This window comes from Notamacropus eugenii, chromosome 6, assembly GCF_028372415.1.
Source record: "Notamacropus eugenii isolate mMacEug1 chromosome 6, mMacEug1.pri_v2, whole genome shotgun sequence".
Lineage (NCBI taxonomy): Eukaryota > Metazoa > Chordata > Mammalia > Diprotodontia > Macropodidae > Notamacropus > Notamacropus eugenii.
Window position 1 is genome coordinate 233,393,573 of NC_092877.1, and position 15,837 is coordinate 233,409,409.

The 15,837-nt window shown below is 37.7% G+C and overlaps 1 protein-coding gene across 1 annotated transcript in view; it reads left to right on the forward strand.

Moving 5' to 3' along the window:
* The first annotated feature begins 433 nt into the window (after nucleotides 1–433).
* Nucleotides 434–15,837, forward strand: part of DCT (dopachrome tautomerase) — a 37,889-nt gene continuing 22,485 nt past the window's right edge. Inside the window, exons 1-2 of the mRNA XM_072622119.1 lie at nucleotides 434–1,000; nucleotides 12,200–12,499. Of these exons, the coding sequence (XP_072478220.1) occupies nucleotides 691–1,000; nucleotides 12,200–12,499 (610 nt within the window). The 5' untranslated portion in view covers nucleotides 434–690. The remainder of the gene's footprint in view (nucleotides 1,001–12,199; nucleotides 12,500–15,837) is intronic.

Consider the following 15,837-nt stretch of genomic DNA (forward strand, 5'->3'; position numbering starts at 1 on the left):
CTGGCTGAGACACATGAGTTGCAGATAAAGAAGATGTTTTTACCCCTTGAGCCAGGGCCAGCAACTTTACCAACTTCACTGTGCTCTTCAAGTCATGTGCTCATGAAGAAGATTTCTATAACGCTAATCCTGCTAATGAGGGCTTCTCCCAGCCCTTACATAATCCCCACAAGTCCCAATGGCTTGGCAAGGCACCCCAGTAAAGAGAGAGCGCTTTTTGCCTTTTGAACTGAGTTCAAGATAATTAAAGTCAAGGGCTAGAAAAAGGGAGGGGGACGGTGGTAGAAATACCAGTCTAATAAGTAGTATGACTGTAGCGCTTTGTAAATTAACTCAATTAAACAAAGCTTGCTTTTTAACAGGGTTAACATGGTGAGAAGCGCAGCCCTCATTAAACTGAACTGCTAGAGGAATTTCTAATTAGGTCAAAATTGTTTCGGTTGTTTCACACTTAAAGCCACATAAAACAGTGCGTGTGCATATGTGTATGAACATGTGCACACGTGCATGTCTTATGATTTTGCATGTGCTCTTCTAAAAGAAGGGAGGCAAAAAAAAAAAAAAACCAAGGGGAAGTATGAGAACTGGAAAGAACATAGGGAGAAAGTAATAGAAGAAGGACAGCTAAAAGAGAGGAATTGAGGGTCTTAGATTCTGTGAGAGAGACAGATTTCTCCCTGGTTTGGAACAATGACCAAACAGCAGCAGGCTGGCCTGCCATGGTGGGTCACTCTCATTTGCCTGGGCTCCTGTCTCCTCCCTGTGTCCTGGACTCAATTTCCTCGGACCTGTATGACTGTGGAAAGTCTAGTGTCCAAAGAGTGCTGTCCCCCACTAGGCGTGGAATCTGCCAATGCCTGTGGTATATTAGAGGGCCGAGGACAATGTGCAGAGGTGCAGGCAGATACCAGGCCCTGGAGTGGTCCCTATGTGCTTCGGAACCAGGATGACCGTGAGCAGTGGCCTAGGAAATTCTTCAACCGGACATGCAAGTGTACAGGTGAGAGGCCTGAATGGGTTAGACCTTCCATCATCATTGTCTATTGTACTCCTCCATTCTCCCAGATGGTATATACTCAGGTAGAAGGGGAGAATCTTCACCTAGGAAAAGCAACTTCTTACCAGGGAGGAGAAGATCTTGTTATCAGAGAACATGGGGTTCAATTTTAAGGTACTAGACCTGTTTAATTTTTAGTGGTGAACTCATTGGATCAGGCTCTTTAGAATGCTTAACAAATAGGTTTTAAGAAGGGAGCATGGTGCAATGGGCTTAACTTTCTTGATTCTCAGTTTCCTCCTCTGCAAAATGGGGATAATAATCACTGTAGGATATACCTCACAGGATTGTTGTGGGGCTCCAAGGAGATACATGTAAAATTCTTTGCAAACTTTAAAAAGAAATGTCAATTTGAGTTATTACCAAATAAATGTCAAATGGGGCAAATTGGGCTCTCTGACCTCTTGCCAAGTGATCAGTGGTTTGTGTGTAAGAAGGTGTTAAAGACAAAGCATAAACAAGCTGAGTACAAGTCTTTTCAAGATTTCCAGGATTCTTTCCTTAGGAAATATGTTTGCACTTGTTTAGTAGGGAGTGAAGTTCAGTTATTAGGGCAAATGACTAGAATCCAAACATTCTGAATCCTATCTTCAGCTTTCCTATGTGCTTCTAAAAATATTTTTTAAAATTATGTGAAAACACTAAATAAAAGCTTTGCTACGTGTGATGGCTCAGTTTATTTTACGTTTTATTTGTAGGTTGCCTGTACTCTATAGAGAAAAGGGCTAAGTACTGGGAAGGTTTTGGGGCTTTACTCTGAATTTTTAGGAGCACCTTACTAAAATGTCCATTTCTCCATTGACTTACAAAAGATTTTTCATGTGATTTCCTTGCTGATAGAGTTACTTCCCTTTTAGATATCCCTTGGTACCTGCTCAATGTGGGGAACAAGGTAGTAGTTGTGATGGCGCTGACCCCATCCCATGAATGTTGATGAGGATGTAGCTCACAACACTTTGAGGTAGGCATTGTTACTATCCATATTTTATAGATGAGGAAACTGAGGCAGGGTCAAACAGCTAGTAAATGTTTGAGGCAGGACTTCCTGACTCCAAGTCCAGCACTCTATCCACAATAACACCTGATTGTGAGTAGAACTCTGTTTAATGGCCGCATAACTGTTTAATTTTTCTAGGGGAGTAACAGCTCCACTTGCATTGCCCATATATTTGGGATACACAGGGCCCTTTAAGTTCTTCTGAGTTCTGAGTTCTTCAACCCTAGATTTGAAATTGACATTCCCATTGAATTTGACATTGATTTGAAATGGACATTCCTATTGTCAATTGAAACTGACAATTTGAAATTGACATTCCCATTGTCCTTGCTTTCCCTCTGCCTTGTCTCTTTCAATATGAAAGCCAGCTTTGCTCTAGCATTAAAAAAAAATCCCTATGACTTTTCTAAGTTTTCTCAAGTTCCCTTCAATAGAGCTCCCCTCCAGTTTTCATCCCCTATGTACAACAGTGATAAACACACAAAAGCTGGAACTATGTTTGAAATACATAAAACACAAGAGCTAACTTCAGAAAAGCACTTGGATGGCATTCTTAGGGCAATTGGCTTCTTTTGAGTGTAGGAGGATTACCAGAAGATTGTCGTAAGTACTGTGCAGTTGGCTCATGAATGTGATTAATTTTATGTTTTCACCAAGTGAATGTTTATTTTCTCCTTTGTAGTCTGTCTGTATAATAGTCATTTCCCTGAGCTTTCCAGTTTCTAATGCTCAGTCTCAAATTACCTTATATTCAATTACCTGTGTACATGCAGCTCCCAGTGGGATATGAGCCCTGTGAGAGCAAGGACTATTTAGTGTTTGTTCTTAGTGCCTAGCATAGTGCCTTACATGTGGCAGATGCTTATTAAATGTTTGTTTATATGAATTGAATCAGCATATTGCTAATTTTCTGATAAAATAAAAACATTGAAGTTCTTAATATACTTCTAGATATTTAGTTGTATTATTTGTGTTAATAAAGTATGTTGAATGTCTATTTCTATTTCCTGAAAAGTTTGTATATTTTACATAGTAAACATTGTATTCTCACAGCATTTCATCACATTAGTAATAGAATTATAGTTCCTATGATACAGATGAAACATGCAAACACAAATAATGCTATCATTTGACTAAATCCTAAGTACTTTCAACCAAAAAACATTTAAAGTAATGATTTCGAAATAAAAAAAAATGGTCCTGCAAAGGTTAAGAATTTTTGTTATAAACAACATGATTAACACATAGCTTTGCCAAAGTTGGAAGTGAGAGGTAGCTATGAGTATCTCTGTGGAAGAAAAAGTCACAACTCAGGGGTGTATGGGAAATTTCTAATTAGCAATTGCCTTATCTTTCTGCTGTGGCTTATGAGTAACACATTTCTCAGATGGTCAAGAATGGGTAGGGTGGGAAGGTGCAGAGTAGTATAATGTAGAACAAATAGTTTTAACTGCTAGGTGGTATTATTGGGTTGCCAGCCTAATCAGACTAGCCTTCCACTTTTGCCCTCTCATTTCTGATCATTTATTCAAATTTCCAGAGGTCAAGAGTTATGCCACTTTCCCAGTCTCTTCTAATTGCCATCTCAGCTTGGCTGCTTTCTACAGAGGAGTTGAAAAGTAGAAGAGACAATAAATTACCTTAGCTGGTACTTCTCTTTTTAAATATATTTTTATTTATTTTGTTAAATATTTCCCAATTGCATTAAAAGTTTTTTAAACATTCATTTAAAAAAATTTTTGAGTTACAAATTCTTCTCCTCCCTCTCACCTCTCTCTGCCATCCTTTGAGAAGGCAAGTATTATGATATAGATTATACATGTCATGCATGATGTCATTCAAAACGTATTCCACATTATCTGTGTTGCAAAAGAAAGCATGCACACAAAATCCAAGAAAAATAAGGAAAGTGAAAAAAGACTGTTTCAGTTTGCTCTGAGTTCATTGGCTCTCTCTTAGGAAGTGGAAAGCATTTTTCATCGGGTGGATCCTTTATAATTGTCTTGGATCATTTTCTTGATCAGAGTTTAGCTGCTACTTTTCAAAAGTGATCTCTGACTCACTGAGGGCCTCATTGAAAGCTTACATCATATCCGGATATTTTCCCAAGAGATACTGTATGAAGGAACAAGTAAGAGTAGGGATGGACCCAGGAGTATAAAACTATAAATTGCTCAAGCTGGAAGAAATAGAGAATATTAGAGATCATTGGTCCAATGCCTTATTTTACAGATTAGGAAACTGGGACTTCAATGATTTACCCAAAGTCACAGTTTATTCAGTGGCACACCTGGGATTAGAATAGAGGACTTCTATTCTAGGCAGTTAGCTGGTGCAATGGATAGATCACTGAGCTTGGAATCAGGAAGATTCTGGGTTCAAATCTGACCTCAGACACTTACTAGCTGTGTGACTCTGGGCAAGTCACTTAACTCTGTTTGCCTCAATGTCCATTTGTAAAATGAGCTGCAGAAGGAAATGGCAAACTATTCCAATATCTTTGCCAAGAAAACAACATAGAGTGCCCAAAAGTCAAACAACTGAACAACAAAATTCCAGACTTCATTAGGGCAAACAATGAACTGAAAGAGTTTTGTGTTTCAGTGGCAGGAGAAACAAGATATATGGAGGAAAGGATGCCTTCTGATTCCTTAACATGTGCCTCTCACCATTCACCATTTCAGAGATGGCAGGATTTAGAGCTGGAAAGCACCATAGACATAGAATCCAGGAGAGTAATAGAGAGGGGAAATGATTTATTTGGGGATGTAATGCCAGTTTTCTTTTAGGAAAAATGAGTTATTATTTTAGTGCAGATCATCACTAGATCACTCAGATATATGAACAGATATAATTAGATGATACTAAGGCACTGGGCTTGAAAACGAAAATAGAAGTTCTTCATCTTACACTTGCCATTCAGCTGCGGATGTTTCACAATTTTTTAAATGAGTGCTCTATAAAATTAAATACAATTCTTGTATTAGTTGAATTTTAATTTCAGGAAAGTTTGCTAAAATGTTTAACCATGATCATGTTAACAGTGACTTTTTCTGTTAGCCAAAATTTATTTAGGAAAAATAAGCACCCTAATGTCACATAATTAATTTCCATGGTCTTTACATGTGAGTTACTTTCTTCATCATTTAAAACGAGGATTTTGGAAGAGATAAGTCTATTAAAGGTATGCCAGAGCCAGCTCTTACTGGCTTTCAAGTACGTTGTTATATTTTCAGTTTGAGAATTTACACCTCAGTAATCAGCAAACACTACAAGGCAGAATTTAATTTAGTGTTTTACTGAATGTCTAGACTTGAGAAAATGGTGGAGAAAATGTTAATAACACAGATAAAATTTAAAAGTGTGTTTTATGTACATTTTTTTCCCTCAAAGAGATGGTTTACCAGCATACATTTACCAACACACCCTTATCTACAAGCTATGTTTTTAAACAGTTAGGAGACACAAGAATGGCTCTGGGCTCTTAGAATCAGGAAGATTTGAATTAAAATCTGATCCTCAGATACCTTCTGGATGTGTGGCTTTGGGTAAGTGACTTACTTAATCTCTGTTTGCCTCAGTTTCCTCAACTGTAAAATGAGGATAATAATAGCACCTATTTCCCAGGATTACTGTGACTTGGGCAAGTCACTTAACCTCTATTTATCTCAAATTCCTCATCTGAAAATGGGGAATAGTAATAATGCCCCTCTACCAGGGCTGTTGTGAGGATCAAATGAGATAATATTTGTAAAGTGTTTCTTTTGTAATGGACTATACAAATGCTTATTATTATTATAATTCTAAAATCTCACAGCCTAATGCTTCAGGCAGAGAAATAGGTAGAATATAATACTAGCAATCTAAAGTCCTAGATTCTGTGATGCTGTTTGTTTACCAGCTTCCTTAGGGCCAATTTGAAGAAATGATACTATATTATGGCTTTCATTGCCAATCAGGGCTGAGTTTTAGGAGAATTAGGGGTTCATATTTAAAAACTCACCAGGAGGCTGGAAATCATGGGAACATTTCAATTACACCTGTATCTTTGGACTCAAAAAAAAGGTGACTGGTACATGATTTTGAATGTTTTGTGCTGGACTTCTTGTTTGTGCAAGTGTCTAAGTGCCTCAGTTTTCCAATCTCTAAAATGGGGATAATGATGAAAATGTCCTAGTAAAATCCTTTTGAGCTATGTAGATGAAAGGTTCCATATAAGTGTAAAGTATTGTTATTATAATAATAGAATCTTTAATTAAAAGGAATAGACCATTTAGAAGTGCTTGTAAAAGCACTAATCGACTGGTCTTTAAAACCACTTAGTCTAATAGTCTTCTGAGCTTGAGCTGTGCCCGGCATGTAGGAACACATGCTCTGTTAGGTAATTCTCACTCTCTTTCCATTTTTATCCCTAAAAGGTAACAGACTGTAAATCCTCTATGCTGAAGGACCTTGTAGATGGTGGAGAGATCCATGATCTAACAACTCCCCCCACCCCCTTTACTCCTAGAACCACAAAATCTTTTTTAAAAAAATGCTCATTATGAATATCTCTTCCTATAGAATATTTTCAAAAGTTTGTGATACCAATAGTTGCAGAACAATTCACCTCTTTATAAATGGAATTAAAATACTCATATTATAATAAGTCCAAATTAAAGAAATGACAGTTGTTAGGCTTTTGTATTGCAGGTCTTGTGGATAGGTTCACTCGTTTGTCAGATTTCTTGTATATTTAGTTTGGTAAGATCTGAAATGAAAAGAACAAATTTCAACAAGTGGTATATTTCCTCTGCATTGTGTTATAGGAAGGTCTATGTGTTTTAACATGACTAGCCTGCCCCTCCCTCCCCCAAATATATCAAAAACTCTAGATCAGATCAAATCTGTGTGGGTCCTCTTTAATAATTATCATTAGCATGTGGTCTTCATTGTCATTCAGTCTTATCTGACACTTTGTGACCCCATTTGGGATTTTCTTGGCAAAGATACTGGAATAGTTTGTCATTTTCTTTACCAGCTTGTTTTACAGATAAGGAAACTGAGGCAAACAGGGTTAAGTGATTTACCCAGGGTCGCACAATTACTAAGTGTCCAAGGCCAGGTTTGAACTCAGGAAGCTAAAGTCTTTCTGGTTCTAAGCCCAACACTCTATCCATTGCACCACCTAGCTACAGCCTTCATTCACTGGCAACTATAGTGCCATAGTAGAGTGGAAAGAGTGGGGCTCTGGTGCCTGAGGACCTGGATTCAGATCCTACCTCTGACATGTATGACTTTGGGAAATTCACTTAAACCTCTATGAATCTCAGTTTTTTCAATTGTAAAATGAGGAGCTTGGATTAATTGGCCTGCAAGGTTTCTTCCAGATATATATTTAAGATCCTATGAATCTACAGGCAATTCCATTTCAAGGGGGTATTAAAGAGAGTGGGTTCTTTTTGAAAGGCTGAGACAAGCTGGATCAGTTACCACTGGTATCAACCATAAAGAACTTTGGTTAAGAAAGTATTTTGTTTTTATAAAACTCAAGACATAGCTTATAAATGACAGAGATTAACAAAAATTTTAGATTAAAAAATTAGTATTTTTATGTTTGATATTTCTTGAGTTTCTTACTACAGCATTTGAGGAAGAAAATTTCTTAGTGTATTAAAAAGTGTATTAAAATTTTTCCTTTGCATTAGGAAAACTAACACATTGTAGACTTAGCCAAATGACAATAAATTTAATCATATCACACACACAGAATGAGACAGACAGAGAAAGAGATGAAGGGAGGGAGGGAGAAGGAAAGGAAAAAGGAGAGGGTCATGAGACACAAAGAGACAAAAAGACTAAGAAAAACAGAAAAAGAGAGAGAGAGAAAGAGAGAAAGAGAGAGAGAGAGAGAGAGAGAGAATTATTTTGTTAATCTTATTAAAGATAGTTTGGTTTTAATGAGAGATACTACTTCAGCAGCTAATTATAGAAATGTAATAGGATGTATATATATGTATATCTGTACATATATATGTGTGTGTGTATACATACATACATACATACATATATGTATGTATGTATGTATGTATGTATGTATTAGGAGGGAGCTTGGTGCACTTGAGAAAACCTTATCTTAGAATAAGAAAATCCTGTGTCTGAGTTCCTGCTCTACTACTTATTAGCTATGTGGTTCTAAAACTCTCTAAGCTTCATTTTTCTCAACTGTAATACCTAAATAGAAGGAAAGGAAGGGAAGAAGGAGGAAAGAAAGAAAGAAAAAGAAGGAAAGAAGGAAGGAAGGAATGGAGTATTTATTATGCCCCTGCTATGTGCCAGACACTATGCAAAGCACTTTATAAATATCATCTCATTTGATATAGACCTGTGATCTCATTAATGTAGATGTTCCCTTCAATGAAACAGACGACAGTTCATCAATGCCTGTCCTTCTCATATTGTGACAATCTTCTTAGCGTCCACACATCACAATGGAGGCCTTCCTCCTTTTCTTTTGCTGTCATGAATGTACTAGTGAGCTGTTCAGGAATCATCTTTTGCTCTTGCTACATGATCATCATGCGTTCTTTTTCCATCTTTTTCCATCATGCATTTTTTTGATGACTGCCATTACTATGTTTTTTCTTTGTAGTTACTCTTTTGTTGTATGGCAGATGGGTCATACCTACCATATACCTCTCCCCTACCCTCTGAGTGATACTCATTTTAACTTTTTGAAGACTGTAGTGCTCTTTGACAGGGGGTAATAATACCCTGCTGACCTATTTCAGGATCAAATTAGTAATGTGCATAAAGAGCTATAGAAATGCTAATTATTGTTATTAGGTGGGCAGAAGAAAAGAGATGGCATGAATTTGAATAGCTTTGCTCCTATAATAAATGTGGTGATGGTCATTTGGACAAGATTAGTCAGTAACATGGTTGTCAGTCTCAGAACTCATTAAATAATGATTCCTTTTCTTATTAGTCATTTATCATTCTCTGGAGGCATTCAAGATTATGGCAAAGTAAGGTTATTGAGCTACATAAGGGTTGGCTTACCCTACATAGCAAGAATGTGATCCTGAAATGCTTAGCGCCATGGATCTTTTTATCAACTTGTCCTCCTTTCAAGTCTCCCCACTGAGTTCCTTGGTGCTGAACCTCTTTCTTTCACTATAAACACAAAAGAATGTACAGAGAATAAAGGGTTAATGCCAAATGAAGTCTATACTTCTCTTCCCCACCCCACCCCCTGTGGTTTTTGGTCTTCTGAAGCTATAATCCTCTTTCTTTGACTGCACAGAGAGCAGCTTTGCATCTTTCTCTCCCCTATGCTCTGTATTATGTAAAACATCATTCAACTTTTCACCTGACTATAACTGAGTTCTAAGAAGCTTTCTGATAGCACCTTAATTTCAGATTGGATTAGTTTGCATTTGATTTCCCCCTTCCTTGGCCTTTCTAGTTATTGCTTGCGTTGTTACAAGTACTTCATTGCCCTGAGCGCTGATAAAATAGAGACCTTCCAGTAGCTGACAGGAAAACCGAAGGTGAATTGCACCTCCTGACAATATAGCAGCTAATTCACCTTTACAACCTGCCAGCTTCCATTGATTTTATCTTAATTCTGCCTCCTTTGTGAAATAAAGGACTTCTTGACTTCTTGTATTGGATTTCATTCAAATTTGGGTAAAACAGCTTTTTTTTTCCTTTTGGTTTTATCTTTGGATAATTGTATATAGTTCTGCTCCCAAGGAAAGATGAACTAGCAGAAAGGACAGACTTCATTGAAGAGATCTCTTGTGTGTTTCTACCTAACTTGACAAAAAAGTACAAAAGTAGATTCTTAGGTTAGCTTTTTTCCCTGAAAGACAACCAATTTGACCTTCCCACCCTGCAATTGATTGGCCCAGAGGATTAATCTTGCTGGTGACTTCTAGTCACATGGATGTGACTTCCTGGTTACCTTAGGGCATAAAAATCCCACCCACATGGGACTGAGGCCCTTTAGATTTGATTGAAATCTCAAACCCTTTTGAGACACCATGCCCTGACCTGTTAACCAGATTCAGTTTCATATGAAAGAAACTACATGCTGGAGTATTCTTGTTGAATAACCTTTCTATGCTATGACTAACTAAATAATCTTTTATTGACTGTCTAGTGACTTATGAGTGTCTCATTTTGTTCCAATATTCAACATAAATTAACAGTGACTGGTCTGTTTAGATCCATCTGTTACACCTCTTCATAATCAATGAGTCGAGGAAAGGAAAGGTAGAAGCAGAATCCTGTGCCATTTCATGCTTTGTTTGCTGACTGAGACCTCTTCCAAAGTCTTCTTCCATAATATAACAGTGGAAGGTGATTGATGTCTTCCTAAGTCTATGCCAGTTGAGTGCAAGTTCTACTTGGTTCTTCCAAGCTAGAAAGAGTTTGAAGATGTTCAGTGATGGACATGGATGGAAAAATGTTTATGAACTGACTGACTTGATATCATTGGTGAGCCATTCTAGGGAGCTGAGTGGTGCAGTGGATATAGAGAAGGATTTGGGATTAAAAAACAAGCAAATCTTTGTTCAGATCCTGGCTCAGACATGTAATAGTGACCCTGGGCAAGCCACTTAACCTCTATCTGCTTTAGTTTCCTCACCTATAAAATGGGGATATTAATACCATCTACATAACAGAATTGTGAGGTTCAAATGAATTAGCATATGTAAAGTGCTTCACAAATCTTAAATGTATATATGTAATATGTATATATACATACATATATATGCATAGTATAAATACTAGCTATTCTTTTTAGCTACATCTCAGATCTTCAACCTCTCCCTGTCTACTGGGGGCTTCCTCACCACCTATAAATATGCCTCTATCTCCCCCATCCTCAAAAAACTCTTACTCGATCCTTTCTCAATCCCTTTTTAATTCTGTTACCTTTTCTCTGTTGATTGTTTACTATTTATCCTGTATGTAGCTTGCTTGCATGGAACTGTTTGCAGTTCATTAGATTGTGAGTTTATAGAGGGAAGGGATTGCCTTTTACCTTTCTTTTCTTTGTATCTGTAGCACTTGGCACAATGCCTGGCACAGAGTAGGCCTACTATGCTTATCTACTGACTGACTGACTGTATTGGACATAAGGCAATTTTAGCTACAGCAACTAGCAAAAACCACTAATAGGTCCTAAAGAGGTTGTAATCTATTTGGTGGGCAGAGTAATCACACCAAAAAAAAAAAAAAAATTAGTGCTTCTTATAGAACTGAATGAAAAAGTATCTATTAAGTGGAAAGCACTTTATCTCTAGAGATACAAAGATAAAAAAGTCAGACTGTACCTGTCCTGGAAGAGTTTACATTTGACTAGGGTTAGACCACACAATGAGAGGAGTAATGGCTGAGTGGGATATCACCAGGGTCCTTTGCAGGAATGATGGTGTTGATTTGATTACTGGTAGAAAGGGAGTGGGGTAGGGATGACTTGAAGATTTTAAGAGAGCAGTTAGTGAGTCAGGGTCCAGTGCTTCATACAGAAAACTCTCACTAGTCAGATGCTCAGGACCCCAGGGCAGGAGTGAGAACTGGTCTGGTCTGAGGCAGAACACTTAAAAATAGTTTAAGAAATGAGCTAGACATCAATCCACTTGACTTCTAGAAAGGGAGATGTTGAAATCTCAGGAGAGGGCAAGGAAAGAGGGTTAGATTCCTTTGCTCTGTGTAGCAAATATCCTTCCCTGGGGTGGTGGTTAGGAAGGGCCAACTGTGGTATAGTGGAAATTGCACTACCTCCAGAATTAGAAAACTTGATTTCAAATTCTAATTATTTGGACAAATTGCTTAACAACAATTGCTGCTTAACTGGACTTCAGTTCCTAAAATTATAACTATATTCATATGTATATATGACTGTATAAATAAATCATACTATGCATTATATTAGCATGTAATGAAGCATAAATACAGAAATAAGCATATTGTACATTATATTTCAATATAAATTTATGACACGAATTTATATTACACACATATATGCATATATAAAACTTCTCTTTCATTTGAAGGACTATATTGATCCATTGATCATCAACTAGATTAGGGGAACTCTCTGGAAATCTGATTATGTTTTTGGTCAAAATTTTCTTCTTTTCTGAATCTAGACAACTTTGCTGGCTACAACTGTGGAGAATGCAAGTTTGGCTGGACAGGTCCCAACTGCAATCAAAAGAAACCACCAGTTGTTCGGAAAAATATCCATTCTTTGACTCCTCCCGAGAGAGAGCAATTCCTGGACGCCTTGGACCTTGCAAAGAACACCATCCACCCAGACTATGTGATTACTACTCAGCACTGGCTGGGCTTGTTGGGACCTAATGGAACCCAACCACAAATTGCCAACTGTAGCATTTATAACTTCTTTGTGTGGTTACATTATTACTCTGTCAGGGATACACTATTAGGTTGGTTTCCCCCCCTTTGTTCAAAGTATACCATTAAGAATAGAGCAAAAGGGGAATGATTTATTTCAGTAAGTGGGTTTATAAGAGATGAGAGCTAATTGCAGGGAAAGACAGGTTTATGAATGTGTCATAGCTTATCCCCAAATGCCTATAGTTAGGTTGAGCTTATTATACAACGAATAATAGTAGTTACCTCTTAAATTTTTCAAAGTACTTTACATATCTTATTTCACTTCAGCTTCACAATAATCCTGAAAATATAGAATTAAAGTATTATAGGAGCATAGATTTGGAGCTTCTAGGAACCTCAGGGGTCTAATCCAACCTCTTGACTTTACAGAAGAAGAAACTGAGGCAGAGAGAGGTTATATGATTTGGCCAGGTTCACATAGGTTCACACAAATGCTGTTAAATGTTTAACAAACAGTCCTCCATTAAAAAAGTACCCACAACATACTTTTAATATACATTATTTCATACTTTCTCTATTATTTTCTTAAATCTAGAGTAGAGGTGAGCAAACTGGGACCTAGAGACCAAATCTAGCCTGCCATCTGTTTTTGTGTGGCCCAAGAAATGGTTTTTACATTTTAAAATGCAATACAACTTTATTTAAAAATGTAAAAACCATTTCTAGCTGAGGGTGCTGCTGAGGTCTGTGATTTGCTGACACCTAGCCTACAGAACGAACAAAAAATACATCAAGGCCTGATTTGTTGCAAGTCAGTAAGAGATGACTCTAGAGCAGCAGAATTGAGATTTGAACCTAGGTGCTCTGAAATTTAGAGCATCTGAGCTCAAAGCTTGACTCTGACCCCTTTTACCTGTGCAACTCCTTCTTTTCCCCCCTCTCAGATAAGGAAACTGAGATTCAGTAAGGGTGAGTTACCCATGCTCACAAAGCCTCTCTGTATTAGAAGGAGGGTTTTGAACTCAGGTCATTCTGACTCCAAGTCTAGGCTGGAAGACTACACCAGTTATTTCCTTCATTTAGTTTCGCTTGTTTCCTTTCTCCTTGGTTATGTAGTTCACACTCTCAACTTTCCAGCATGGGGCCACTAATCCTCAAAGCCAAGAATTGATGAAGTGAAGACTAATTTAGTTTGGCTCAAGAAAAAGAAAAAAGGAAGAAAACCCCACACATTCTTAAATGTGTGCACAGAATAGCTCTGGGAACTTTTCTTCAAATTAGGGGACTTAATTAAAAATATGCCTATACAAGTAAAATCCCTTGTGTAAAGTTAGGACTTTCATGTTAACAACTATATTGGAGTTCACATCTTTATGAACACCTTTCCTATAATCACCAAAGTCACCAGATACCCATAGGGTTAGAGAGTACCTTTTCTTGTACTGCTAAAAATCTGGGTGATGCTTTTGGCAAAGCAAAGTGGCATCGTAGTGGATTTGGCCCTTCCTATCCTTACGAACTCCTTTAGGGTAGCACTCTGGGAAAATGCCCAAGAAAAGTGGGCCCTGTTCCTCCTTCCAGCCTAATTATTTAACTTAGCCTGAGACCAGATCTTGAGGTCAGGGCCTGAGTGGAATTTGAAGGATGGAAGGATGTATGCTCTGATCTGCTGCATCAAGATAGGTTAGTTTTGTTTGAACTTCATCTCTATAGAATGTCATGAAGGCTATTCTCAGCTTGCTTAGGGTTTGAATATATTCCTGAACCTATATCAGAGTAAATTGAATCCTTTAACTGTTTCTGAAATGGCCTCTGTTAGGATGATATAATGACATAATGGAAAGAGCACTGGATTCAGAGTCTGAGATTCTAAATTCCAACTTTAGCTTTGGCACTAACTTACTACTTTGTGGCAGCTGAGTAACATAATGGATAGAGCACCAGACCTGGAGTCAGGATGACCTGAGTTCAAATCCAGCCTCAGATACTTACTAGCTGTGTGACCCTGGGCAAGTCTCTTAACTCTGTTTGCCTCAGTTTCCTCTTCTGTAAAATGAGCTGGAGAAGCAAATGACAAACCAGTTAGTATATTTGCCAAGAAAACTTCAAATGAGGTCATGGAGAATCAAACATGACTGAAACTATTGAATAACAACTACTACTACTAACACTAATATCTGAGTTCCAAAGAGGTAGTCAACAGTCTTTGCCCTCAAGGAGCTTATATCCTACTGGGTGAGATACAGTAGGTAAACAACATATTGACCAACTCTTTGTAAATAAGTTTCCCCATCTATAAAATAAAGGGCTTCTAAGTCCCTTCCAACTCTAAATATGTGATTATGGGACCCTCTGAAATATTATAAGCCTCCCTCAAAAGCAGAGAATGATAGCTCTAGAATGGAAAGAGAGCTCAGAGGACACAACGAGGATTTAGCTAAGCCATCCAGTCCAACTCCATTTTACTGATGAAGAAACTGAGGCCAAGTGATTTGCCCAAGGCCACATAGCCAATAAGTATCACAAAAACCTCTGTCTACCATACCCAGGATGACGCAGAATCTGATGCTGACTTCTAAAAGTGAGATAATTGTATTACCTCCTCTTATTCCCTATATTCTCATGAGATTTCTGTTTAGTCTTTTCCTTTGAGACTGTCTGCTTTAGTTCTGACTAAGCATAATGAAACCAAACCTTAGAGAAAATGGGAGTTCTTGCAATGCATGCAAGGTGTGTGTGTATGTGTGTGTGTTTAAATAAACCTTCATAGTTTTTATATCACATCACAAGACATTTAAAGGAAACTTAATAAGAGGAAAAGAAAAACAGTTTCCAGGGTCTCCAAGGAATCAGTTTATTCTTTGGACATTCCTTGTTCACCTTTTGGAAGCTTTTACAGGCATTTCGTCAACTCCCTTTCCTTTCAGCAAATAATAAGCACCCACAATGGACAAAGTATTAGGGATATAGATGAAAAAAAACTGTACTTTCCTTGCTCCTTGGACAAATAATACCAAAGATGTTAAAATAAGAACAAATATAAAGGAAAATGTGAAGTGCTATGAAAAAGCTGAGGAAAGACTGACTACTTTTTACTGTTCAGTCATTTTTCAGTTGTGTTTGACTCCTTGTGACCCCATTTAGAGTTTTCTTGGCAAAGATACTGGAATGGTTTGCCATTTCCTTCTCCAGCTTATTTTACAGATGAGAAATTGAGGAAAAAGGGCTAAATGACTTGCTCAGGTCATCCAGCTAGTGAGTATCAGAGATCAGATTTGAAGTCACAAAGAAGAGTCTTCCTGACTCTATCCACCATACCACTTAGCTGCCAGGCTGTATCTAGCTATGAGATTAGAAGCTTCATGGGGGAATAGTCCTTGAATTGGGGCTTGGTGGAAGGGAAAGTCTTAATAGGTAGAGGTAGGTG